The 26,049-nt window shown below is 39.1% G+C and overlaps 6 protein-coding genes and 1 long non-coding RNA gene across 12 annotated transcripts; 5 read left to right on the forward strand and 2 right to left on the reverse strand.

The window, feature by feature from the left end:
- Positions 1-3,672: 3,672 nt before the first annotated feature.
- Positions 3,673-6,206, reverse strand: LOC103866914 (transcription factor TCP9). Its single transcript, XM_009144912.3, has one exon. It carries the CDS (start codon positions 5,094-5,096, stop codon positions 4,122-4,124), a length of 975 nt encoding a protein of 324 aa, XP_009143160.1. The 5' UTR covers positions 5,097-6,206; the 3' UTR covers positions 3,673-4,121.
- A 231-nt stretch (positions 6,207-6,437) lies between these two features.
- On the reverse strand, positions 6,438-8,990 carry LOC103866915 (peroxisome biogenesis protein 16). 2 transcript variants are annotated; one of them, XM_033291077.1, is made up of 8 exons: positions 8,677-8,990; positions 8,432-8,489; positions 7,691-7,913; positions 7,066-7,624; positions 6,921-6,988; positions 6,773-6,834; positions 6,619-6,688; positions 6,438-6,578 (listed from the first exon to the last, which is right to left on the reverse strand). In XM_033291077.1, exons 1-7 carry the CDS (start codon positions 8,743-8,745, stop codon positions 6,627-6,629), a joined length of 1,101 nt encoding a protein of 366 aa, XP_033146968.1. In that variant the 5' UTR covers positions 8,746-8,990; the 3' UTR covers positions 6,438-6,578; positions 6,619-6,626. The 2 variants fall into 2 exon arrangements, with proteins under 2 accessions (XP_033146968.1, XP_009143161.1); XM_009144913.3 differs by having other exon boundaries at positions 6,438-6,688; positions 8,677-8,986.
- Positions 8,991-9,125: 135 nt separating this feature from the next.
- Positions 9,126-9,735, forward strand: LOC103867751. The gene is made up of 2 exons (XR_001958454.2): positions 9,126-9,307; positions 9,425-9,735. It is a non-coding gene; the product is annotated as an uncharacterized LOC103867751 (long non-coding RNA).
- An 874-nt stretch (positions 9,736-10,609) lies between these two features.
- On the forward strand, positions 10,610-13,574 carry LOC103866916 (protein CELLULOSE SYNTHASE INTERACTIVE 1). Of its 3 annotated transcripts, none has more exons than XM_009144915.3 (2): positions 10,610-11,042; positions 11,753-13,574. In XM_009144915.3, exon 2 carries the CDS (start codon positions 11,774-11,776, stop codon positions 13,397-13,399), a length of 1,626 nt encoding a protein of 541 aa, XP_009143163.1. In that variant the 5' UTR covers positions 10,610-11,042; positions 11,753-11,773; the 3' UTR covers positions 13,400-13,574. The 3 variants fall into 3 exon arrangements, with proteins under 3 accessions (XP_009143163.1, XP_033146971.1, XP_009143162.1); XM_033291080.1 differs by lacking the exon at positions 10,610-11,042 and adding an exon at positions 11,124-11,368; XM_009144914.3 differs by lacking the exon at positions 10,610-11,042 and adding an exon at positions 11,454-11,542.
- An 896-nt stretch (positions 13,575-14,470) lies between these two features.
- On the forward strand, positions 14,471-16,033 carry LOC103866917 (peroxisomal membrane protein 11D). The gene is made up of 7 exons (XM_009144916.3): positions 14,471-14,782; positions 14,897-14,971; positions 15,133-15,207; positions 15,285-15,365; positions 15,438-15,512; positions 15,601-15,774; positions 15,861-16,033. The coding sequence occupies exons 1-7, from the start codon at positions 14,585-14,587 to the stop codon at positions 15,894-15,896; spliced, it is 714 nt and encodes a 237-aa protein (XP_009143164.1). The 5' UTR covers positions 14,471-14,584; the 3' UTR covers positions 15,897-16,033.
- Positions 16,034-16,268: 235 nt separating this feature from the next.
- On the forward strand, positions 16,269-19,766 carry LOC103866918 (probable methyltransferase PMT16). Its single transcript, XM_009144917.3, has 5 exons — positions 16,269-17,555; positions 18,133-18,343; positions 18,417-18,717; positions 18,808-19,209; positions 19,290-19,766. The coding sequence occupies exons 1-5, from the start codon at positions 16,899-16,901 to the stop codon at positions 19,615-19,617; spliced, it is 1,899 nt and encodes a 632-aa protein (XP_009143165.1). The 5' UTR covers positions 16,269-16,898; the 3' UTR covers positions 19,618-19,766.
- Positions 19,767-20,749: 983 nt separating this feature from the next.
- On the forward strand, positions 20,750-25,007 carry LOC103866919 (homeobox-leucine zipper protein HDG1). 3 transcript variants are annotated; one of them, XM_009144920.3, is made up of 10 exons: positions 20,750-20,889; positions 21,096-21,231; positions 21,326-21,537; positions 21,641-21,758; positions 21,873-22,544; positions 22,622-22,723; positions 22,817-23,038; positions 23,393-23,570; positions 23,814-24,184; positions 24,436-25,007. In XM_009144920.3, the coding sequence occupies exons 2-10, from the start codon at positions 21,181-21,183 to the stop codon at positions 24,772-24,774; spliced, it is 2,265 nt and encodes a 754-aa protein (XP_009143168.2). In that variant the 5' UTR covers positions 20,750-20,889; positions 21,096-21,180; the 3' UTR covers positions 24,775-25,007. The 3 variants fall into 3 exon arrangements, with proteins under 3 accessions (XP_009143168.2, XP_009143166.2, XP_009143167.2); XM_009144918.2 differs by lacking the exon at positions 20,750-20,889 and having other exon boundaries at positions 20,905-21,231; XM_009144919.3 differs by lacking the exon at positions 20,750-20,889 and having other exon boundaries at positions 20,905-21,231; positions 23,817-24,184.
- Positions 25,008-26,049: the final 1,042 nt, after the last annotated feature.

Raw genomic sequence — 26,049 nt, forward strand, 5'->3', positions numbered from 1 at the left:
TTTTGACATCTCGTTGGTTTGGTGATTACAAACAAAAAAACATCAGTGGGGATTCTGTGGAGAAACTTAACTGGATATATATAAAGCTTTCAAACAAAGTTTAGTTAGTCGAAACAGGCTGAATATTAGTTACAAAAAAAAAACAGGCTGAAAAATTCATTCTTTTATCCAGACAACTTCTAATGGATATACAATGAATTAATTGCGTAGTTTTTGATTCAAAAGACAATTCAGACTAAGAAAGTTGTCCAAAATTTATTTGTTGACCAGCTAACACAAACAACAATTGTCTAAAGTAAAACTGTAGGTGAGTTAAATAGACGTTCTGTGGGATGTAAATCTACTAGATTTTGGACCATATGATTTTTAATATCGATATAGAATATTTTTATTTTTATTTAGTTGTAGAACAATTGTTTGATTAGTTTTTGGTGAAACTATAATTCTATTATTTCAATTCTACATGCTGGTAGAAAAGAAATCAAATGAACATGTTGACGTTGTTCTATGATTGTGATCCCTTAGTATTGTTTTCTTAATTCTTTTTCTCTAGAGTTTGTTTTCTTCAAGCAGAATAAAACCAATGTTTTGAAAGCGGTTTGCATTGCCACGACGCATTTTTCTTCTTCTTCCGTGGTAGCTGAAAAAAAATTACTGAGACACTGGTAAAGCAATTTATGTGCACAGATAAATATGCAAAAGAAAAGAAAACGTCTAAGTCATTTTCCTGCCCAAACAGATACTACTATATTACACTCTGCAATTACTTTCAAATAAATGTAAAACAATTGCATTACTTTTTTTTTTGCAAAAACTATTGCATTACTTTAAACACAAAAACCTGGAATCACAGAGTGATATTTTTTTTAACTTGGTTGATAGTGATCTTTTAAGTTGTAACAAAATCATATATGTCAATAATGTTTGGTCTACAAATCGCTCAATAAGGTTTGAATGAACCAGTCGCCGCAAATGAATTTCAGCTTACTCAAAAATGTAGCGCGAAGTAAAATGTAGTTTTGGCATATCCCTATGTTTTGACGAATATCATATCCCATTTTGTTTAACGTTGGTCGGTCTCATAGACTGATTGTATTGGTGTATTCGTCCCGTTTCACAAAAGATTGTTAAAAACTGAATAGGTAAAAGACCATGATAGATATGGACTCACGCATCTAGGTAGTTTAACCACGCTACAAGGTAACATGAATAACCGGTGGAAAAGTAGTTAGAAGATGTGATTCACATACACGTGATCATATATTTTAAATTGAGCTTCTCTTCGCACATATTCTCAGAACTTATAAAACCAATCCAGCTAACTCAGTCCATAGAGGCATAGAGACATAGAGCAACCAGATACGTATAATGGCCATTTTCTTCCTGCGCTTTTACGAATTTGTTTGTTGACCAGCTAACACAAACAACAGTTAGAGTAGATAAAACAATATTTTAATGCATTGGATTCCGCTTAACCATTCACTTTCTAATGTAAAACACCGTTCTGTTACGAATTAACAAATCAATATTAGTTTTTTCATTCACCAAGCAAACAAAAATTACGATTGAAAGAAATATTATTAGTTGCTTAACTTTATGCAAAACGCGTGATTTGGGGGGAATTATATGTGAATAGGCTCAACGCATCTGCACATGTATTTATGAGCATTTTCATTTGAACCCAATGTCTCTCTCTATTCATTGATAATCTAGCCTCACTCATCAAGCATATTCTAAACTAAAAAATAAATAAACTACTACAATAAATTATTTATTAGCCAAGTAGAACCTTTTATTTTTATTTTTTTGTTACTTTATATTCGGCTATTTAATGTAAGGTCATTAAATAGTATATATGCTCGATGGATTAATGTGATTAAGATTAAAAATGTCGGATAAAGAGGGTTAATAGAAATAAGCTTATTGGAGATGGAGACTCTGGAGGAAGAGATTTGATTTGGCCACGCTTCCGAGTTGAGATGTAGACACATGTTGGGCACGTGGGGTTGAGGAGATTCACGTCATGTGTGAAGGGGACCACGGAGCGTGCTGTGTACCGCCCGATGATGTTTCATCTGACGGTTGTTACTCCATCTTCTGATTATTGTTGTCCTTTTTAATTCGTTGATTTCTGGAAAGTAAATAAACCATGCTTGCGTCAGGTTTCCCCCACCTGGGCTTTTTATTCTCAACAGTTAAAACACATACGCATTTTTTATTTTAAAAACACTACGCATTGAGTATAATTAAACTATCGATAAATGGTTTGACACTGAAGGTTTGGGAAAAATATTTTAAATAAATGGCAACCACTAATAGAGATACAATCATAAGTCAGATAATACATGTATAACCCCCAAAAACAACAGCAGAAAAGGCAATAGTTACAGATAGAGGCTACTCAGAACAAGAGTTTATCCATATCTTATCGCTAAAACTAAAATAGATAGATATTTAAAATTTACGCCAAAAAAACTAAAATAGATATTATATGATCTGAAACTAAAGCCTAAAAAGGAAGTTTTTTTTTTCTTTTTCCTCTGGAATAAAGTGGTGAAATAAATATAGTTAGTATTCCGGAAATTTACAAATTGGATGTCCTTGTCAACCACTAATTGGATGTATTAGACCGACATACCAATATAATTGCGTGTGTCGGAAATTGTATTACTATTTTTATAATTGGAATTGGAACGTATGTCGAGTGAGGATAGTAAGCTAAGATTCCTGCTGTTAAGTGTAGCTTGGGTCTGCAAAATAATGGGCCTTAAATATTTTATTCCGTAACGTTAGTTTTTTTTTGTTTATATTGGACCTAACTGTTAACTAAGCACATATCACTTGTTTGTTATTTTTCTTTCTGTGGGCTTAAGTATTACATGTCAAGCAAGCAATAAATCACATGTTTTCCCTTTTGTTTGAAATTAGATTTTATAGTTTGAAATTAGATTTTATAGTTTGGACCGATTTTACTTTGGTTATAATTTTAGGCTAAGCTTCACCAAAAATAAGAGGTCCACTGAAATAAAAGAGAGATAGCGACATGTCCAGTCCACGTGGGGACTCCTATAGCCAACCTTCTGGAACTTTTTCCCCATCCACCAAGTTGGTTTGGGCCTCCAATAATTCATTTTCTCCGTGTTTTCTTTCAAAACAAAAGTAAATTTAATTTCTTTCATAACTAAAACACATTAAAATATGTAACGGTGATGAACTGTTAGAATCATGGGTTAATTAACTACCAGGCATAAATAAACTTATCGTAGTAAATCGTGTCTGGCGTTGAGACGTGAAACAAAAGAATATAATATCATCCATTGGAGTGTAGGTAATAAAATCAACGGCCAGGACGAGATGAGAGAATGTGCAATGAACGGTAAATATCTGATGGACAGAACTAGGACCCACGCCAGCCTGTGTCTTTTATTTTTCTTAGCTTTAAACTCTGGTGGTGGTGACCAACTCGTGTCCTTGAGTGGGAAGGATTAGGCCCCACGAGACGGGAGCCGTATTAGTGGTACAAGCAAGCTACTTGGCCCCGCCAATATCATACACGGACGAGACTTTATGGAAAATTCAAAAGGAATAATAAAGTAACGCTTTAACACACTTCTAAAAACGAATTATCTAAAAGAGTAATAATGCTTTAACAATTATAGGAAAGAAGCATTGTAATTCGATAAAATATTTTTTTTTATTACAGATTCAAAATAAAAAATACTACTATCACAATTGTTGTTGGGTGGTCCATGACATGATATTATTACAGGGCTTCGGCTTCAATAAAATCTTGTTGCGGCAATATTTGTATTTACAAAGCGATAAAACAAAGTCCAAAAAGTCGAGACAAAGTGGTGAGGAGAGGAGGCCCACCGAAACGGACCACGTAGCCCTCCCGAACCGGGACCACACCCAACCTGGCCGCCTCGGAAGTAATGCGTAAGGTGGGAGCTGTGTGGCCCCACTCCCTTCTCTGCTTTTTGATTTTGGTGCGTGTTGACCCACCACCGACGTGGACCCCATCGATGCCTAAAAACTAGGCCCACTTAACACGTGCGCGTCTTTACTTCCTTCCCTCACGTGCCCCCGGGGATCAATAATACGCCGTCGTTTAATCTCCCTCAGTGGTTCGATGATGACCGTGCTGTGGTGGTGGACATGAACTGGTGAAGCTCCTGTTTCTCGTAAATCTCCAGCGAGAAGTCTCTCAGCATGTTGGTCGTCGACGACGAAGAACCTCTGTTCGTTACGCCGGAGCTTGAGCTCGGAGCCATAACTGACGGCGTCGAAACTGATACAAAAGGTGGCCTAGCCATTAAAGAAGCTTGCTGAACGGCGGCGACGTAAGACGACGGCGGAGCAGCCGGAAAAGCTAACATCTGAGGCTGGTTCGTCGGACCAGAAACGTGCGGGACAAGGAAGAAAGCTCCAACCGTTGGAATCACCGCGTTCGATGGAATCGCCCACATCGGAATCATCCCTTGCGGCAGCGTTTGTTGAGACACGGTTGAAACCGGAGCTAAACCGGATGAAATTGGAGATAAACCGGAAATTGGAGCTAAACCGGAAGAAACCGAAACCGTAACCGCTTCGTTTATGTCTATATACTCACTGTTAGAAGGTCGCTTACGTCTCTTCTTCGCCGAGTTATCTCCCACGTCAGAATCAGCGTTCGTCGTCGTTGGGATCTTCAACGTTCCGTTAACAGACATAGCGATGGCCGGAACCGTTCCCGTTCCCGTGGCGGCGATAATAGCCGGCTCGGCGTTCTCCAGCAGCCACCGAATCGTCTCGCCGTCGGACTTGTGACCAAGCTCTCTAGTCAGCTGAAAAATCCTAGCCGCACACGTGGCGGGCATCCGTATCCTCCTCCCTCTACCTTCGACCTTGGTGTGACGGTCTTTAGTCGAAGCTCTCTTCAATGGCGGTCTCGACGGTGGAGCTAAAGACATTGAAGTAGACGGAACCTGCAACGAAGACTCTAACGACGGCTCCGTCTTGGGTTCGAGGCTCACTGCGTTGTTGACTTCGAAGGGTTTAGAAGTCAAATCAACGGCTCTTAGGCGTTCATCTTCGTGGTGTTTAATCGTCGCCATTGAAAATATAGCGGAAGGAAAAACAGACGGTGGAGATAACGACGAATGATTATAAAAGAAGCGGATACTCTGGGGGAGAATCGTTTTAACGGCGTTACACGTCGAAGGAGATAGTAAATGTGAGTCGTCTATATATAGCAAGAAACACGGCGAGAATGCTGACTCATTTTTTTGATCCGGGAAAAAATCAACGGTTCTGATTTATTGGATTGAGCCCTCCAGAGCCATTGGGATACCACCACGTGGATCGATCCCGTTCAATTGTTTCCATCTTCTATCAGTTTTTATGGGACCATCTGTCTATTGGGGGTCCAGTAACTTTATTTCCTAACTAAATAAAAGTTTCTTTTACTCTTCAGCAAATCTATAAGTAAATTTTAGCATAGAGGTTTTACATCAAAGCCATTACATTTAAGTTTTAACTAAATTAACTTTGGTTAATTTATAAACAACATAGAATAACGAATCCGAACAGACAGAACATCCCACAATAATTTCATTTGCTTATGCTTAAATTTCTCATCGACAATTTTTATTTTAAGCCGCAGATTTACCTTTTTATAACCGTTGAAATTTGATTGGGTAGGACAAAAAAGATTTCTTTATAGAAAAAGCTAAACGCCCATACTTGGGGTTGGACCCCATTCATGTAGGTCACAAGGCTGCTCCACCAAAAAAATAAGAAGCTTATTGTCTTTGGAATAATCCTTTCCTGGATTCCAAAATCCTATCGTCCTTTTCATTAAACCGGTTAATCATTTGTATATATGAATTGCTTAAACAGGACAATAACATAAATACATAGTACCTATTACTTTTTTGAAAAAAATGAAACAAGTATTCTGATAGAAGAAGAGTAGAGCTAGAACAGTACCAAACGAAAACTAGTTTCACTTTCAATATCATTCATGTAATCTATGAAAACTATTGAAATCTAAACCGGTTTGAACCATTACCAAACACATGAACAGAAAACGGGGCCTACCACAAGAAAAGATAAGGCTACGAAACGAAAACGGGTTAAAGAGGGCCTGAACTGGACCCTACTCTCCAGTGCTGGTCACACCACACAATGTTGAGGGGGCAAAGGCCCAATTATAGGACCCCACCATACCCTCTGCCCACTTTTGTTTACAAATGAACGGACCAAGTAAACCCGATCAAAATAAATACATAATACCGGTCTAGCCGGTTTAGCCCACCAACTTTTGCCTACCTACCCATAAGCATAGCATCACGTCAGCAAAAAATCATTTGTGATTTACACAAGCGAATAACATACTCTATGTTGAACAAGTTGTAATGAAACTGATGTTTCCACCTTGTAACGTGTGATCGATCTCATACTAAAGGTTGATGGTTCCATTTATTTGTATGGGTCCAATTGTTTAGACATAAACAGCTCATCATCAAACTACATTTTTTATGTGATTGTATGGTCCTAACTGCAATAATAAACGCCACATCTTACAAAGACTGTAACTTCCCCTACGAATCTCTGCATGAGCCTTGGAAGATCTAACAAGCCACTCAAGATCCTGATATGTAAGTGTACCGTGACTGAGCTCCCACCAAAAGCTCCACAATTTTCTCTGGAGATAAAGGACACAACGTAAAAAAGTCAATGATCAATAATAATCTTGTGAATGTAATAAAAATCTTTAAAGCAAAAAAACCTGTGAGGAAGCCGATCAATGGAACTGGTTCCACTCTCTTCTGAGAGCTTTCCAGCTTCTGCCTGCACTCACCCAACAAGCATATCAGTTTATTACTTAACTATAAACAAAACAGAACAGAGATACATGTTAACTTCTCCCCACTCACCTTGTGTACTTAGTGAAGAATGGATCTCTCATGAGGTACAATGCCCATAACAGCTTCCTTCTCCTAAGCTGAATAGAAAAAATTAACGAACTTAAGTTAAACCTGTTCAACATTTAATGTAATTAAGGTTCGAGATATAGCTAACCTCGTCCTTTTCAGGTTGAGAGAAATGAATTTGTTTGCTCTGCTCTCCCCACAGCTTTAGATTTGATACAATCCCCATCCCCAGTGCGTCCACAGAGAGGGATATAGCCCAAGGAATCCAAGACCGGACTCCATATCTTCTTATGAAAAGAACGTAGATGAGAGGTCTCGTTATGAAAAGAACCTCACCCATTACAAACAACGCTCCCTTCACACCCTTCTCAGATACTAGCTCGGAGAGGGTTCTTCGCTTCTCCTTGATCACCACAGGCTCAATAACCGCTTGCTGGTGTTGAATCCTACGAGACCAACCCGAGGTGGGAGATAATGCCGTTGGTGATGTTCTTGCGTTCTGACCAAATGAACTCAAAGCAGACATCGCCCGTCCTTCCAGGTTCCAATGATTTTGTTGGTTTCCAAAACGATGATTCCTATCCAAGTTACCAGCTCTGTTTTGCAGGTTGGGTTGGTTAGGATCTTTGTCGTCATTAGGTGTCTCCCCACCATGAAGAAGCATCTTATACCCAGTGTTCCGAAACAAAGCTAACCTAATCATAGCCCTAGAAAAAAAAACGCAAACTAAGTGATCAAGTTCCAAGTGAATCAGAAGGGAAAGCAAAACTTACTTCATAGCTTCAGTGAGGATGATAAAGTTCCATTTCTTGTCTCCGTAGAAGTGTTCAGCGGCTACTTCCACAACGGTTTCCAAGTCCTTGAGGATGGAGATGAGTAGGGGGTAAGAGAGGGATGATGAATCTGTCCCGGAAGGTCCAACATGAGGACGGGTTGTAGGAAGAGTTTCAATGATGTGTTCGTTGATGGTTGTGAATATGCCTAGAAAAGCAGTAACTGCAGATAAGAGAACACCAAAAACTCTCATCACACTTCCCTTCTCAAGAGCAGACACACAAAAGAAAGAACAAAAGACATTCTTTTATCATAGACTTAAGCCACTAAAGCTACAAGTGAAGCAAAACACTTAAGCTAAAGAGAGATACATGTAACAACCCGTCCCATGTGCAGAGCATCGACCCAACCGCTCACTTATGAATCCTCATAATTAGTTGTTGGTGCGCTCGAACCCAAGACTTCATCCTTCAACAACTTTGCCACATGACAAGCTGTCACCAATTGATCTGAGGTCTTGGGTTCGAGGAATGCCAAACACACCAATAACCTACATGGGAGAGTCAGTGAAGGCTCACATGTGAGAAGTTAGGGTCGGGGTGCTCTGCAAGGCTAGCCTAAGAGCCTACAGGACGGATAGTCCCACGGAGCGGGTTGTTACAATACAGTTGAGAGTTTCTAAGAGCGGAAAGCAGTTAATAAAAAAATGAAAATGGTTACCAAAAGAATCACAAAAAAACCTGCTTCGGGTCCAATCTCTGAAGCTGAAAACTTCTCAGGAAGCAGCCATGTCAATCCCTGCACACACCCACACCCCCAAATCAATCAATCGAATCAAATCCACTAAACCAAACCAAGTACTAAGCTTTTTGTAACTTTTTTTCTCAAACGGTTCGATCTCAGATTGAACTAAACACTACACTACTCTCCTCGACGCAAAAGTTCAAACGAGTATTGAAATTAGAGAGATGGATCGTCGTCTTACGTTGGCAAGAGATCCCATGGAATGCACATACTCTCTGTTTCTCCACACCCATTGCTTATACGCTTCCATTTGAAGACCTCCACAAAAATTCAACTGAAGGGTTTTGTTCGGAATCACACAGCAAATTTCTCTAGTTTTCACGGAAGAGATTATTAGGAAACAAGATCATCATCATCATCCCCGTTCAGGTTGTTTCTTTCTTTCTTCTCGTGTTCTTGGTTTGCTGGAGACTAGGACCCAATCTTGTCCGTCGATATCCACAGTTCGTTAGATCAACGGTTACGCTGCGATGAGTCATTCTTAACATATGTGTATCATTCATCGAAAAACGTAATAGGCCTTATCTTTTATTATATAGTGGGCCTTATGTATGCGGCCCAGATTGCTATTGTTCAAAAAAGTAAAAAGTAATTAGTTTGGAACGGTATTCGAACCCACGCCCTTAATTAAAACCATCTTCTAGGTCGGTTTGATTAAACTTGTCTACTACTGGTTAGGGGCAGCCGCAAGGTCGGTTTCTGATTAAATTTTGCTCGTTTCTCATCAATCTTTGTATTGGTTTGATGTTTAGAATTGTTGTTCTCATTGGTTAATGTAGGATGTGAAGTGCCAAGGCTGCTTTAATTAACATGTAAGCTTTGTTAAAAAACTATAAAGTCTTTTTTAAGTTTGGAACTCTTTATTTTGAATACGTCCATGTTTTTCTACTCTGTTAAATTAATGATGAATTGGGGTTGGGTTGTTGTAGTACGACGGTGTTCAGCCACTCGCAGACGGTTGTGGTATGTGGAAACTGCCAGAGCGTGCTGTGCCAACCCACAGGAGGAAAGGCAAGGCTCACTGAAGGTTGCTCTTTCAGGAAAAAGTGAACAAGATATGACTCTCCACTCTCTCAGTCAGCAACATCTTTTCTTTTAGTTCCTTTCTTCATTCGTAATTTCCTTTTGTCAATTTTGGATGAGTTTTTGAGCTAGTATAAACCTTAACAACTTGACTTTTTGAAGCATGTAATCCTGGAATTAAGTTAAAGTTTGCTAATTTCTCAGTATGCTTATTATATCCTAGTTCTTTTAGTCCCCCTGCAATAGGAAACTTCTTAAGAGCCATCATGAAACGCAAGTATAACCAATCTTCGTGTTAAATCAATATTCTTCTGACGACCAAAACATAAACAAAAGAGTTTGGTTGTTCGGCAAATATGCCTAGGCTTAGCTGCAACCTAAGCTCAACTTCCCACTTGTCCCCAAGAGTGCAAGACCAATTGTAAGTGACATGGACCAACCAAAAAATTAAACTAAATTTTGAATTAAAAAATGAATTTCTGATAGTACTCGAGTATAATTAGTCGAACAGACTCAGGATTAAGCTACAGTTAAGTTGTGTTAGATCGTATATGCCCTTATTTCTGGTAATAGCAGAGTATAGTCGGACTGGCTTTTGCAGCGTTCAACAGCCCACAAAGAGCATGCACATTCTGCTTCAAGCTAGAAAAAAACAATCAGATTGCTATTTCTTCAAAACCAAAGTCTTATTGTTGTTGTTATGGAGAATGGCAAAAACATTAGAAGTACAACTTGTTCTTGTCTGCGTGTACTTTCAATTTGCCAACAAATAATTATTATTTGAAAAAGTTTAATAGTGAAATGGGACTAGTGGATTTATGAAAGATAAGATATGGCTTAGTGCTAATTATTTCGATCGTGTTAATTTTGCATTGAAAAATGATTAAAAACTTTGGCTTGATGATCAGCTCATAAAGAGTTTATTAATGAGCTTAATGATACATTAATTAAAATCACAACCCCCGACGCTCTCTCAAACAGTGCGTGCCGTTTCATGCACGTTAACAAGGCCCACAAGCCTCACGCGCCTCGGTCCCCTCGACACTTTCTCCTTTCTGGGCCTCAAAAGTCGATGCTAAAGCTAATGGCATTCTCGTTATTCTATCGACCGCACAAGGGCAGTTCTATCGACTTTGCTCACCTCCGCACACGTGAGGCTCCCGAGAAGACCAGATAACATCCACGTCAGCTAATCACTAAAGCTATTTCAAATTTCAATCGCTATCCCGACCGTTCGATCAGGTCCTACAAGAGCCGTTTGATCACCGAAATTTGAAAAAAATCTCGCGATTTACGATAAGAAAAGTCATGCGTTATGTTTTTTTTCTGACATAACAAATCTAAAGCTGACTAAACGACTCCGACACAGCTTCTGTCTGAAAGAGAGTCTCTGAAGACTCGTTATAACTTGAAAATATCGAGAAGCAACTTTCGTTTTGTATATCAGTTTCGAAATTCAAAGGTCTTCTTCAACATCATTTGCTTGACAAACCCAGAAGCTAAAGCATAGATCTTCGTTTCCAGGTAACTATAGTTTAATGGAGTATCAAAGATAGATGTTCTAGGTTTCAGTATTTGCTTATTGAGACTCTTGCATTACACACAAGCTTTAAGGAAAGCAAAAAGTATTTTTTTATCTTTACTTGCAGTAAAGACTAGTTGTGAGATTTGTCACCAAACTTATGTGTAGTGTTAGTGGAGTTTGGTTCATACAAAATTTAAATCATACGATTTCTCGAAAGAGACTTAAATCTTCTCTTTGAAACAAAGTCTTTCTCTTTCTTTATTTCTAAACCAGTTTAATCTTCAATCTTGTGCTTGGAGCTCTCTTAGAATTGTTCTTCAGAAGGGTATTCTTGTCTTTTTCTTAATATTCCCATTCATATAATAAGATGATGATAGATGATGCTTCTTCTATTAATAAATTTATCATATCATCATTTAGCTTTTATAGCAATTAAATGTTCACACCGACGAAAGTAAAGGGAAGCTAGAAAATGACTTCTTCAAATTATTTTTGTCTGGTAGAGTTTTGTTTTCCAGCAAATATATCGAAAGCTTTGCTGTGAATCATTTCAAGATTCTCAAGAACTCTTCCTTTTTGTTTTTTTATATTAAATCCGTGTCTTTATTTATAACATATCTACCAACTTGTTCATCACTCATTCAACTACTCTCCTTTTATCACTTTAACTCAACTTTATTCCTTCTTTCATTGCAATTCATTGAAACAGAACTCAAAGGTTTGTCTGATCATGGTGGAGGAGAATCAAACAGTCGAAGATTTGTTACAACAAGCACTAGAGCTCGTCCCCATCGCTTTGTCCAAAGCAAAAACAGCCAAAGGCTTCACCACCAGATGGAGAGTGATCATCTCAAGGCTAGAGAAGATACCAACATGTCTATCAGATCTTTCAAGCCATCCTTGCTTCTCCAAAAACACTCTCTGCAGAGAGCAGCTTCAAGCCGTTCTACAAACTTTACAAGAATCCATCGCCCTATGCGTGCAAGAGAAGCAAGAAGGGAAGCTCAAGATGCAGAGCGATCTCGACTCCCTCTCTTCCAAAATCGACCTAACCTTGAAAGACTGTGGACTGCTGATGAAAACAGGCGTCCTAAGCGAAGTCGCGCCCCAGCAGAAACAGCTGCAAGAAGACTCGGAGACGTTCAGCGTCAGAGAGCTGCTCGCTCGACTCCAGATAGGTCATCTGGAGTCGAAGCGAAAGGCTCTCGAGACGCTTGTTGAGGTGATGAAAGACGACGAAAAAGCCGTTATAACGGCGTTAGGTCGAACAAACGTCGCGTCTTTAGTTCAGCTTCTGGCATCCGCCAGTGTGCGAGATAACGCTGTCACCGTGATCAGCTCATTAGCGGAGTCAGGAGGAGGCGAGAGCTGGCTCGTCTCCGAGAACGCTCTCCCTCCTTTGATCCGCCTCCTCGAATCCGGAACTCCGTTAGCTAAAGAGAAAGCCGTTATCTCTCTGCAGAGATTGTCCTTCTCCTCGGAGACTTCGCGTGCCATCGTTGGCCACGGAGGAGTCCCTCCGTTGATAGAGATCTGCAAAACAGGGGACTCTGTTTCGCAAGCGGCTTCCGCTTGCACGTTGAAAAACATCTCATCCGTCCCCGAAGTGAGACAGTTCCTTGCGGAGGAAGGTACCATCAAAACCATGATCAATGTACTCAGCTGCGGGATCTTGCTGGGGGCTAAAGAGTACGCAGCTGAGTGTCTTCAGAATCTTACTGCGAGCAACGAAGCTCTCAGAAGATCGGTTGTGTCTGAGAACGGAGTTCAGACTCTGTTGGCTTACTTAGACGGACCTCTCCCACAAGAGTCAGGAGTCGCAGCGATTCGGAACCTCGTTAACTCTGTTCCCATCGAGAGTTATGAGATGATAGTCTCGAGTTTGGTCCACGTTCTTAGAGCAGGATCGGTTGGAGCTCAGCAAGCGGCTGCGTCGACTATCTGCAGGATGGCTACTACGTCGAACGAGAGTAAGAGAATGATCGGTGAGTCAGGTGTTATCCCTTTACTGGTGAGAATGCTGGAGGCGAAAGGAGGTGGAGCTAGGGAGGTTGCTGCTCAGGCTATAGCGAGTCTTGTCACGGTTCCGAGGAACTGCAGAGAAGTGAAGAGGGATGAGAAGAGTGTGACGAGTCTTGTGACGTTGCTTGAGCCTAGCCCGAGCAACTCGGCTAAGAAGTATGCGGTTTCTTGTCTGGCGGCGATGTGTTCGAGCAGCAAGTGTAGGAAGCTGATGGTGTCTCATGGAGCGGTTGGTTATCTGAAGAAGTTGGTGGAGATGGAGGTTCCTGGTTCTAGGAAGCTTCTTGAGAGGATTGAGAAAGGGAAATTGAAAAGTTTCTTTAGTAGGAAGTAGACTGAGAAAAAATATATATATATATATATATCGTGTATGTTGTAACGTTTCATAACCTATATGAAACTGTAACACTTGTAACAATGGTATTGAATATTTAGGTTTGTGCATTTTATAATATGTAAGATTTTGTATAATTTTCAATAAAAAGGCAAAACGAATGTTTTATTAGATTTAAACAGAAAACAATAGGAGTGGAAGTTTTCTATAATCTCAACAACAAACAAATACAAAGATCAAACACCAAACACCAAATCTCAATTCTACTCTCTGAAGCCAAAAGATGAACTATAACTGGCTATGCTGTCTTAGATATATAGGCAATGTGTCGATAGAATCTCAAAAGGAGCAATTGATTCTCCCAAACTGAACTACTCATTTGATAGTTCATCTTTTGGCTTAAGAGAGTAAAATTGAGCTTAGGTTCATATGTTGTAATGTGTTAGTTGATGTTGTTGATCTTTGAACGCAATGGGAAATGTATAACGGTTGCAATTTTGTCTCATGCCTCAGCATCCTATAGACTTGTAATGTTTCTTATGCTTGTCAACTCATTGTGATGAATGCCTTGATCCTTGGTTGATTGTGTGCCAACTATAATTTTTTTTTTTTAAATCCTTAATTAAGAGTTTTGTAATGGAGCAATTAAATGTTAGAGGTTCTTAACTTTGTTTCTTAAGTCACTTTTTGTACTTAAAAGCATTTAAAAAATAATAAGAACCCCTAATATGGTTCTTTGCAATAATCGGTTAAGAAGAGCGGGTTTTTAAATGTTAAATCGGGCCAACGTCAAAGCCTATTGGCCCTTTCAAAGGCTCGATGTCCCACGTGGATTTTTAAAATTTTCTAAAGATATGTGCCACGTCGTTGTTTGGACGCGCGGGATATTCTCAACTTCCACTAGCAGAGAGTGAGAGATATAATCAAGTGTGGGAGAAGCACGGCTAGGTTCATAGAGAGTCAGCTTAATCGACGGTCTAGATTAAAGGATCGAGGAGCTCCTTGCGTTGACCAACGGCGACGTTTTGTTTGTTTATCGTGAAACGAAGATGACCAAACAAGCTCTATCTTCCGGATTACACACGAAAACAGAGAAGATCAAGACAAAACAAAAGAAACACAAAACAGAGGCTCTCTCTGTTCATCACAAAGGAGGTTTCTTTGGTGTGTGTTTTGAGAGAGAAGATGGGGAGTACTACGTTAGATGTAACGAGAGCAGAGCTTGGTCTAGTGGTTATGTATCTGAACAAAGCGGAGGCAAGGGATAAGTTGTGCAGAGCTATACAGTATGGTTCCAAGTTCTTGAGCGGTGGACAACCTGGTACTGCTCAAAACGTTGATAAATCCACTACCTTAGCTAGGAAAGTCTTCCGTCTTTTCAAGGTTTATTATATCCTCTCTTTTTTCGATTTCTTTGTTTTTTTTTTGTCTTTTGATTTTGTTACACGATCTGTTATAACTCATATATGTTTTTTATAATTATTATTATTGTTGCAGTTTGTTAATGACCTGCATGGTCTTATCAGTCCTGTGCCTAAAGGGACTCCACTTCCTCTTGCTTTACTTGGAAAGGTGCTTCATAGTTCTTTTCGTTTTCATACAAAACCTACAAGTGAACTGTTCAGACAAACTGAGAAGACAAACCTTTTTTTTTTGCAAAATACAAACCTTTTGTTTCATCATATTTTTTTGTTCTGGATAAATCTTGGTTGATGGGTGTTTATTATTTTCAGTCCAAGAACGCACTGTTATCTACATTCTTGTTCCTGGATCAAATTGTCTGGCTTGGGAGATCAGGAATCTACAAGGTGAGAAAAAACCAGACATGTGCACCACTAGTTTAGTTGTTTGTGCTAATGCTCTTGTGTATTTGTGTCATCAACAGAACAAAGAGAGAGCTGAGTTACTTGGACGTATATCACTTTTCTGCTGGATGGGATCTTCTATTTGTACAACTTTAGTCGAGGTCCGTTTTTTATTGGCATCCTCATGTTACGTTATTATAGCTGCTAATTATATCGGTTTCCACTGTTATTAGATTGGTGAGATTGGGAGGCTCTCTTCATCGATGAAGAAGATCGAAAAGGGGCTTAAGAATGGCAACAAGTATCAAGTAATGTTTTGTCACTCTTCTGTTTCTAAGGGAATCGAGTTATATTATAATAACTCAATTCATGTTTTATCAATTGTGTATGATGCAGGATGATAAGTATCGTGCTAAGATTAAAGAGTCTAACGAGAGGAGTCTTGCTTTGATCAAAGCAGCCATGGACATTGTTGTAGCAGTCGGTCTTCTTCGATTATATCCAAAGAAGATCACTCCTCGTGTCACTGGAGCTTTTGGATTCATCACCTCCCTCATTTCTTGCTACCAGGTAACACAACACTTCCCTTCTTCTTTCTCCACAGCAAACACACTTTCCAAATTCTGATCTTCACGTGTATCTCTCAATAAACACAGTTGCTTCCGACACGACCCAAGATCAAGGCACCTTGAAGCTTATGGAAGAAAGTTTATGTTGGTCCGTTTTGAGTAATTTGCTGTTGTTATTAGTCCTTGTATAAATACTTATCTGCATGAATGGTGATTATAATAAAAATATTTTATGCCTCGGCTTCTTGAGGCACAAGTCATAGGTTTGCATCATGCATCCATCCATGCATCGTGGAAGGATCGTTCTACCTTGAGTATAATAACCACTTTATCTAACCAGTACTTAGCTGCAAATGCAAGCCTTACTATATAGTCTCAGTGCGGTTTGAGATTCCAATGCTGAACAAAACTTTTGCTTCTTTGGGCTTTCTTCACTACCCCGCAAGGTTTCATCACTCCTATGGTCCCACACAAAAGCTTAAATCATCCCTGAAAGTGGCGTATATACAGAGCAAAAGAGAATCTCATTTTAGGTTTCACCAGGGTATATGTGATTTTCCGGTTTAACCGGGATTGAATTTGGTTCGAAACCGGAATAAAGTGCAAGAGGGATTGCGTCTCTTTGCATCCAAAGTACCCAAACAGACCCCACCTACGTTAACAATCATCACGCGCTTCATCAGCTTGTTATGATTCTTAATTAGATCTTAAGAAAATGGTAAAGATAACATAATATAGAGAAACATTAAAAACTATTTCCAAATGTCAAAAGATATCATGCTCATAATACAACTGCATGAATATACGCAAATCCATAATTTTCCAAAACAAATATAACAATTTCATTAAAAATGAAACTTGAAAAATAATAATTCGCCATTCATGTCTATGACTAGCTCGCACGTTTTTAGGCTAATCTCTCACGAACGAGATACATTGACCCGTTGACTTTCAAGCGCGTATCACACAATCGCTCCTCCCTTATATTACATACCCTCGAACTACTTCATATCAACCCTTGAAAGAAAAAACACACATTCGTCTCGACTCTCATCGTTGTGTTGTGTATTTATACACACACAACAAGCACTTCTATTTTATAAATATTTTCTAAAAACTTCAGCGATGAATTTATCTACGAGAATATCATCGAGGGATAAGAAGTCCAATCTTTATTACATAACCCTAGTGGCGGTCCTCTGCATCGGAAGCTACCTCCTCGGCGTCTGGCAAAACACCACGGTGAATCCACGCGCCGCCTTTGACACATCAACCGATGCACCACCGTGCGAGAAATTCTCCAAAACCACTTCCACGACGGATCTCGACTTCAACGCGCACCACAACCCTCACGATCCACCTCCGTCCACGGTGACCGCCGTGAGTTTCCCGTCGTGCGACGCCGCGCTGAGCGAGCACACGCCGTGCGAAGACGCAAAGCGATCGCTGAAGTTCTCTCGGGAGAGGCTTGAGTACAGGCAGAGGCACTGTCCCGACAGAGAGGAAGCGCTGAAGTGTCGTATTCCGGCGCCGTACGGTTACAAGACGCCGTTCCGGTGGCCAGAGAGCCGCGACGTCGCGTGGTTTGCTAATGTGCCTCACACGGAGCTTACGGTTGAGAAGAAGAATCAGAACTGGGTCCGGTACGAGAATGATCGGTTTTGGTTTCCTGGTGGCGGTACGATGTTTCCACGTGGCGCTGATGCGTATATTGATGATATCGGACGGTTGATTGATCTCAGCGACGGTTCGATACGTACCGCTATCGATACCGGTTGTGGGGTACGTGCATATTCTTTTCCCTCTGAATAAACTGAACCGACCGGTTTGACTGATTATAATGTGTTGGCGTTTTATTAATTTAGTTCGACTCTATACGGTTACTGATAATTTATTTTAATACTTCAAAAGAAAATAAGATTTTTCCACAGAATTTATGGAATAGTCTGTTGGGATATTTCTAGATAATTTGTTCAAGAATACATCCAACTTTACTGATAAGATTGATTCATGCATATCCATATCTCATCACATCTAGTTTAAAATATATTCGATAGTATTTGAACAATAAGTAGATTTGGAGTTAGTGCATCATCATTTTGTAGATTTAATTATAAAAATAGAAACACAAACATCAAGCTATTTTTCAACGTTTTTGGTTTCTGATTGTGACCGTTGACCTACTCGTACCTTACAGTTAAACCTGTAAAGTTGAAAATTAAACCAGTAGTTATAATAGAATAAGAAGAGTCAAAATCATGAAATGTAAATCTCTCACGTCGACTTTGATGTTTTTGTCCTCGTTTTGATTTAACTTTGGTATTAATCGAAAATAATATATTTTGGATTTTTTTTTCAGGTGGCTAGCTTTGGTGCATATCTTTTATCAAGAAACATCACAACTATGTCGTTTGCTCCAAGAGATACACATGAAGCTCAGGTTCAGTTTGCACTTGAGCGTGGCGTGCCGGCAATGATCGGAATCATGGCCACAATCCGCTTACCGTACCCTTCTAGAGCCTTTGACTTAGCACATTGCTCTCGTTGCCTTATCCCTTGGGGAAAAAACGGTTCGACCCTCAACCCATAATAATTACAAAACTACTCTTATTGAGTCTTTTAACACTTTGGGTTATTTTGCAGATGGGGTTTACTTGATGGAGGTGGATAGGGTTTTAAGACCAGGAGGGTACTGGATATTGTCTGGACCACCGATTAATTGGCAGAAACGTTGGAAAGGATGGGAGAGGACGATGGATGATTTAAATGAAGAGCAGACACAGATCGAGCAGGTCGCTAGAAGCTTGTGTTGGAAGAAAGTTGTTCAAAGAGACGATCTAGCTATCTGGCAAAAGCCCTTTAACCACATTCACTGTAAGAAAATGAGACAGGTTTTGAAGAATCCGGAGTTTTGTCGCTATGATCAAGATCCTGACATGGCTTGGTAAGTGGTAACTGGTTTAGTTACTTTTTATTTTATTTTAGTAAAGATAGAAAAATGTTTAAATTTTTTCTATAATAACGAATGATTCAGGTATACGAAGATGGATTCTTGTTTGACGCCATTACCTGAGGTTGATGAGTCGGAGGATCTAAAGACAGTAGCTGGAGGGAAGGTGGAGAAGTGGCCGGCTAGGTTAAACGCGGTTCCTCCTAGGGTAAACAACGGTGATCTCAAGGAAATCACACCAGAAGCTTTCTTGGAGGACACGGAACTGTGGAAACAGAGAGTTTCTTATTACAAGAAATTAGATTACCAGTTGGGTGAAACCGGGAGATACAGGAATTTACTCGACATGAACGCTTACCTCGGTGGATTCGCAGCGGCTCTAGCTGATGAGCCGGTTTGGGTCATGAACGTTGTCCCGGTCGAGGCGAAGCACAATACTCTAGGTGTCATTTACGAGCGGGGACTAATCGGAACGTATCAAAACTGGTAAGCTTAAATCGGAATGAAACTCAACCGGATTTTCTTGTGGAAGTTTATAGATTAATCCGGTTTTGTTCCTTTTCTAGGTGTGAAGCAATGTCGACTTATCCAAGAACGTATGATTTTATCCATGCTGACTCGGTTTTCACGTTGTACCAAGATAAGTGTGAACCGGAGGATATATTGTTGGAGATGGACCGGGTTCTTAGACCAGGTGGTGGTGTGATTATAAGAGACGACGTGGACGTTTTGATTAAGGTTAAGGAATTAAGCAAAGGGTTTCAATGGCAAGGTAGAATTGCTGACCACGAGAAGGGTCCTCATGAGAGAGTGAAGATTTACTATGCGGTGAAACAGTATTGGACTGTCCCAGCACCTGAGGAAGATAAAAACAATACTAAAGCACTCTCATGATTTGAGTTTTCTCTTCTTCTTTTCAATTTCTTATAATGTTATCTTTTTGTTTTTGATTTTTTTTTCAAAAAAACAATAAATTCGCAGTGATTGTTTTCACATTCTTAACAAATGAAATAAACAAAAGAAAAAAGTTGACTAGATCGTCAGATCGAGTAGTGCTCCCCATCGTATCATTATTACAAGGCTTAAGCAACTAACCAAATTTCTTCTTCCCTCGCATTCTTCTTGTTGACTGACAAGAAGCTATTCTTTGCCATGTGAGCTTGAGCTTTCTATATATTATTACAACTTACAAGTTTACAACGTATAACTTGTAAATTGCTTGTAAATTTATGTCTAAAATAATGACCCTGAGAACATCCTCGTTAACGGTTTTTAAGTCCATGTTACATTAATGTTATTTTGGCATGTTATAAGTTATAACTATATGATATTGGTTCTTATCTTTAGAAGTTTTGAAGTAACTTGATGAGAAAATAGGTTTGAAAGCGAAGTATAAAGATGGTTGTCGGCTAACACAAGATGTTCCATGCAGTTTTTAATTTTGGTCAACAAGTTGCATGTAGGTAAGTGTGAACTTTTGAGTTTTATTAGGTCAGTAGCTTTTGATACTTAACATGTGATAGCTACCTTTCATTGTTATAGTTAGCTTATTTTCCCAGCTAAAATTGTGTATTATAATACATAATTCTTGGTGAAAAAAGAGAATACTTTCGGCCGACCTTTTGTGTGTTCTGTAGATTGGTGACATTTTGAGTAAGTAAGAAAGCATATATTATAAATGAGGCAGTTCAATTTGACAGCTTTTCTTGTCCATTATGATCCAATCATTCAATAATTGATCTTAGGTTATATCGCAATAACTCTATTGTACTAGATGAATATGGGCCATATAATTAATAACTCGCTTTACAACAGCCCATATCCACCTTTTACTTTCTCTTTTATGTTAAAACCTTTACTTTTCATATGTAAAATATGAGCAATTTTATCTTCTGAACAAAATCTCTGTAAAACTGTGCAAGGAAAAGTAAATGTCATTAAAATAAACAGTTTTCTTATTAACTAGAAGCTGATTATTACAGTCTACACTCGATGCAGTGGTCCCTATAATAATAAACATACACAGTGTATAAAAGGTATGAGAGGACAAGACCGTAATCTAAGGTTCGAGTGGACTTTTATAAGCATGTGAAAGAAAAAAAAAGGAAGAAAAGACGGTGGGAGAGTGAAGAGTCAACCAAACTATTCTTTGGCGGTTTATAAAACGTAAGGCTTCGAAGATTACACATCTCTTGTTTCTCCCGTCTGAACAAATCTGAAACCACTTTTCGTCTTCTTCTTCTTTTTCTTCTCCTTCTTGAACATGCACTTAAGCAACAAACTTTCAGGATATTATTTGAAAGAGCAAAACAATTAAAAAAAATTGTGGATATTATCTTTAAACACTTGTTTGGTTTAATAATGAATTTCAGCGGGTTTCTCCATCACGACGACGATAAAACCCCCGGCGGCGAAACCGTCGGTGGTGGAAACCATTTCTTTTCACCAGCCACCGCTATGTCCGGTGGTCCAGTTCAATTCTCTTCTCCTCGTCTCTCTCTTGGCCTTGTATGTTGTTATCAACTTCTTTCCCTTTGATTATTTATATTTTTAATGTTTTTCTTTTGGTCGTGTGAAACTTTTTTTTTTTTGTCTCCGACAGCAAACAAATGTAGAAAACAACGGAGGAGAAGTGGGCAGAACAGGCGAGAGCTTCGAGGTGAGTGTTACTCGGAGAAGTCCAGAGAGTAGATCTGGAAGCGATAACGTCGAAGCACTTTCCGGCGAGGATGACTTAGACGCTTCTGATAGACCTTTAAAGAAGAAGAAACGTTACCACCGACATACTCCTCATCAAATACAAGAACTCGAATCGTAATAACAATTATAATATTATCCATTAAACTCTTTAATTTAATAAAACTAACTCTAGTATCAAATTCTTTAATCTAAATTTAAACCTTTGATTTTTTTTTAGGGTTTTCAAGGAGTGTCCTCATCCCGATGAGAAGCAACGGCTAGATCTTAGCCGTCGGCTCAACTTGGATACTCGCCAAGTCAAGTTCTGGTTCCAAAACCGCCGTACACAAATGAAGGTTATCTTCATCTTCTTGAATACTTTTTATAGTAGTTCTTTAATTAAATGTTTGTACTTTCATACTTTCTTGTTTTAGTAAGTATAAATGTTCTTTCCTTTTTTTTTCCGGTAGACGCAAATTGAGCGACATGAAAACTCTTTATTGAGACAAGAGAACGATAAGCTCCGAGCTGAGAACATGTCGGTGCGGGAAGCCATGAGGAATCCTATGTGCGGTCACTGCGGTGCCTCCGCTGTTCTTGGAGAGATCTCTCTTGAAGAGCATCAGTTAAGAATCGAGAACTCACGTCTCAAAGATGAGCTGGACCGTTTATGTGCCTTAGCCGGAAAATTCATTAACCGGTCCGATGACGCCGGTTCACATCAGTTACCAAACTCTACGCTCAAACTCGGTGTCGGTTCAAGAAATGTTGATGCTGGTGGTGGTTTTACACTACTCCATCCTGCGTTCGAGATTTCATCATCTCATTTCTACTCCGGTTTAAGTGCTCCGGTTAACCGTACCGGTACGGATATTGCTTCCGGAGGAGTCGATGAGAAGTCATTGTATCTGGAATTAGCTGTTTTCGCTATGGACGAGCTAGTGAAAATGGCGCAAACAAGTGAGCCACTTTGGATCCAAAGCTCGAAAGGCAAACGTGAGATGCTTAACCGGGAAGAATATGACAAAAGTTTCAGACCTTGCCTCGGTCCTAAACCGGGCGGGTTTGTCTCGGAAGCTTCGAAAGAAGTAGGAATGGTTATAATTAATAGCTTAGCCCTCGTCGAAACCTTAATGGACTCGGTTAGTATAGTATGCTTTTACACCTAATTAATGATGTACTTGCTAAAATGTTCTTACAATTATCGTTGGTTGTGTAGGAACGTTGGGCGGAGATGTTTCCATGTATGATTGCAAAAAACTCGACTATAGAAATCATCTCTAGTGGTATGGGAGGGACAAGAAACGGTGCTATTCAACTGGTAACTACGTATATAAATTGCATATATACTCAATTTGATACATTCTATAGTTTTCTTTTATTAATATGGATCAGGTTATTTCTTTGTGTGTAGATGCAAGCTGAGCTTCAGTTGCTATCACCGCTAGTGCCAGTTCGTCAAGTGACTTTCTTAAGGTTTTGTAAACAACACGCAGAAGGTGTTTGGGCCGTCGTGGATGTCTCTGTCGATAGGGTAAGCGATCGTGGCGGTTCAGCCTCAGCTCGGTCTTCTCTGAGCTGTAGAAGGCTACCATCTGGTTGCCTTGTCCATGACATGCCCAATGGCTACTCTAAGGTATTTTTAGGTCTTTTCATTGATGTTTGATTTGTTCTCAACTTTTCACATAATTGTTAACTGGTTACTGACTACTCTACAAAACTCTTCTCCCTAAATTGTTTATATAGTGTTTTTAAGTTTAAAACTTTAAACATTAATATTCATGTAATGCTGGAAAATTCACCTTTATTTTATTGATATAATCATCTATAAATCTATATAATCTAATGTTTTCTTGTTCACGTCATTTTCTTGGTAGATTTCTTAAATTTATTTTTCTATATATTAATTTTTCAAGTACAAAGAAAAGTAACATTTTTCATTATAATTTTTTGATAGTCACGGTCATAAAGTTTAGTCATCTCCTCATAGGTAACATGGATTGACCACACCGAGTATGACGAGACCAACATCCACCATTCGTACCGTCCATTAGTCAGCTCGGGTCTGGCCTTCGGCTCCAAACGGTGGGTATCCGCTCTGCAACGACAATGTGAAAGCCTCGCCATCCTCATGTCCTCAGCAATACCCAACCGCAGCAAACCCACACGTAAGCTGCAAACCCTGCCTCTCCCAGTAGCGTTTAAGTTCAGTGACTTGCACATACGGATGTTAAATTTTAAGGGGTCATAAGCAATTTTAGGATATTGTTAAAAACTAGTAGACAAATTAGAGACCATACGATGTATGTATAATAACTCTTCAAAATTTAGGGACATTAATTGTCGAATGTTTCAACTGGTTGTACTCAGAATTGGTCCTGTTGACTTGTTTTTTTTAATGCAAAATGCAGCAGCCATAAGCTCTATAGGGAAGAAGAGTATGCTAAGGCTAGCACAAAGGATGACTGAGAATTTTTGTAGAGGCGTGTGCGCTTCTTCTTCACAGAAATGGAGTAAGCTTGACATTGGTAACATAGATGAAGACGTGAGGATCATGACTAGGAAGAACGTTAATGACTCCGGTGAACCACCGGGGATTCTTTTAAGCGCCGCCACCTCCGTGTGGGTCCCGGTTACACCGAGACGTCTCTTTGATTTTCTGAGAGATGAGCTTTTGAGATCGGAATGGGATATTTTATCCAACGGTGGACCTATGCAGGAGATTGCTAACATCTTCAAGGGCCAAGATCACTCTAACTCCGTCTCTCTCTTACGTTCCACTGTAAGTACATGCATGTGTCTGAAAAGGAACTGTGTGGTCATACGTATCTTGTCGTGATTGATTGAAAAAGGACAAATCTAGAGTTTGGATGCATGCAGTGTCAGAAAATAAAAGTCAAAACCAATAAGACATTTGGGACCTTTACTGCATTATTATCTGCGGACTTTACCTTTTTACCCCTCAATATTGCAGAAACTGATATTCCCATTTCTGCCCCTCCTTTTTTAAAAAAATGTTTTTGTTTGGTGCAGGCTATGAATGCGAGCCAGAGTAGTATGTTGATACTGCAAGAGACAAGCATAGATGCATCTGGGGCTGTAGTTGTATACGCGCCGGTTGATATCCCTGCGATGCATTCTGTGATGAACGGTGGAGATTCTGCTTACGTGGCTCTACTTCCTTCTGGGTTTGCTATACTCCCTGATGGTCAAGGGACGGAGGAAACCGGTTCGCTTCTAACCGTGGCGTTTCAGATTTTGGTCAACTCTCTACCCACGGCTAAGCTCAACGTGGAATCGATCGAGACCGTTAGTAATCTGATATCATGCACCGTTCAGAAAATCAGAGCTGCTCTGAGATGCGAGAAATAGCTGAAGTGAAGTTATTATATAACTGGGCCTTTTGGAGTCAAGAACGAACCGGAGCGTGTGGTGTGGTCCGTTTTGATGGTTCGGGCATTGACTCACTGATTAGTATTGTGTGTACATTTTGGTGATTAGGCTAATGAGTCTGAAGAAACATTAAATGAAACAACGCTCTTTCTGTTAAAACTATCTATTACATTTACTTCTCAAAAAAAAATCTATTACACTATATTCTATTATTAGAATTATCTTTACTTGATCTATATAGTAAAATTTTTGTTGTTTCAAAATAGATGATGTTTTGATATTTTATGTTATTTTCGATTTTATTGAAAACTGTATAACCAATTAGATGTTGTAGTCATTTTTGTAATTAGTTGGATGATTTTTAAATTTTATTTTAAAACTATTTTTTAGAAAAAAATAAATTTATTAATTTTTGTACACTATTAATACATGATGTATTGTGAAACGGTGAGAGTATTACTTTATGATGTCAGAGATGCAGTGCCGTCCTAAAATTTGATGTGGCCTAAAGCACAATAAAAATTGTGGCCTTTTATATAAATACTAATGGAAAATAGTACTATTACAAACAACACAAAATGCTTAAAATCATTGAATATGGCTGAATATGTAACATAAATGTGACCCTAAAATTTGCTATATATCTTGTGGCGTAAATCATGTGTTTTACTTGCCTTATGACGACCACGGGCCTGGACGCACAGATTATGATTAGTATCGTGTGTGCATTTTATTGATTTTAATAGTATGTAGTATAAAAAATGTGAGAAGGGTTATTTTCAATGGTGGTGACCGAGCAAGACCCCCTGGGAGTGACGTGATGAAAAAGAAACCTAACCGATAAATAAAAGCGACAGGTACATTTGCTATAAATATATACTCGACTTTAATTAGGAATATCTTATGAAACGCATGCAGCATTTAATGCTGTTTCTATTTGTCATCGTACACTTTCTTAATGAGGTTGGCAAGTGAGACGATGAAAGTACTGTATGAATTTACAACTACATGTGGCATATCTTTATGGTGAAATATGTTTCTTATTATAAACTTTAGGATTAAGACAATAATCTTTTCAGACAAGAGGTCAAGAATGTTTACTTCTCTGCTATTAAATTTGGAACTCGTAACGTTGAAAATGAAACCCATTAATATGTTTTACTAGTGTTAACATTCTTTGATCTATGGGCTCTAAATGGGCCCTTAATTCGTGTTTTAGTAACTTATTAGCAAGTTCACTGGCCGCGCAACTCT

This window comes from Brassica rapa, chromosome A05, assembly GCF_000309985.2.
Source record: "Brassica rapa cultivar Chiifu-401-42 chromosome A05, CAAS_Brap_v3.01, whole genome shotgun sequence".
Lineage (NCBI taxonomy): Eukaryota > Viridiplantae > Streptophyta > Magnoliopsida > Brassicales > Brassicaceae > Brassica > Brassica rapa.

Bases quoted from the DNA above. Each gene is read 5' to 3' on its own strand.
- LOC103866914 (XM_009144912.3), bottom strand. From the start codon at position 5,096: ATGGCGACGATTAAACACCACGAAGATGAACGCCTAAGAGCCGTTGAT.
- LOC103866915 (XM_033291077.1), bottom strand. From the start codon at position 8,745: ATGGAAGCGTATAAGCAATGGGTGTGGAGAAACAGAGAGTATGTGCAT. The intron at 6,989-7,065 runs GTTAGCTATATC...TTTTCTATTCAG, and splicing joins CTCAACCTGAAAAGGACGAG to CTTAGGAGAAGGAAGCTGTT. The intron at 6,835-6,920 runs GTGAGTGGGGAG...GGGTGAGTGCAG, and splicing joins TTCTTCACTAAGTACACAAG to GCAGAAGCTGGAAAGCTCTC.
- LOC103866916 (XM_009144914.3), top strand. From the start codon at position 11,516: ATGACTTCTTCAAATTATTTTTGTCTG. The intron at 11,543-11,752 runs GTAGAGTTTTGT...TCATTGAAACAG, and splicing joins CTTCAAATTATTTTTGTCTG to AACTCAAAGGTTTGTCTGAT.
- LOC103866917 (XM_009144916.3), top strand. From the start codon at position 14,585: ATGGGGAGTACTACGTTAGATGTAACGAGAGCAGAGCTTGGTCTAGTG. The intron at 15,208-15,284 runs GTGAGAAAAAAC...TGTCATCAACAG, and splicing joins GGAGATCAGGAATCTACAAG to AACAAAGAGAGAGCTGAGTT. The intron at 15,513-15,600 runs GTAATGTTTTGT...TGTATGATGCAG, and splicing joins AGAATGGCAACAAGTATCAA to GATGATAAGTATCGTGCTAA.
- LOC103866918 (XM_009144917.3), top strand. From the start codon at position 16,899: ATGAATTTATCTACGAGAATATCATCGAGGGATAAGAAGTCCAATCTT. The intron at 17,556-18,132 runs GTACGTGCATAT...TTTTTTTTTCAG, and splicing joins CTATCGATACCGGTTGTGGG to GTGGCTAGCTTTGGTGCATA. The intron at 18,344-18,416 runs GTTCGACCCTCA...GTTATTTTGCAG, and splicing joins TATCCCTTGGGGAAAAAACG to ATGGGGTTTACTTGATGGAG.
- LOC103866919 (XM_009144918.2), top strand. From the start codon at position 21,085: ATGAATTTCAGCGGGTTTCTCCATCACGACGACGATAAAACCCCCGGC. The intron at 22,724-22,816 runs GTAACTACGTAT...CTTTGTGTGTAG, and splicing joins GAAACGGTGCTATTCAACTG to ATGCAAGCTGAGCTTCAGTT. The intron at 23,571-23,813 runs GTAAGCTGCAAA...TGCAAAATGCAG, and splicing joins CAACCGCAGCAAACCCACAC to CAGCCATAAGCTCTATAGGG.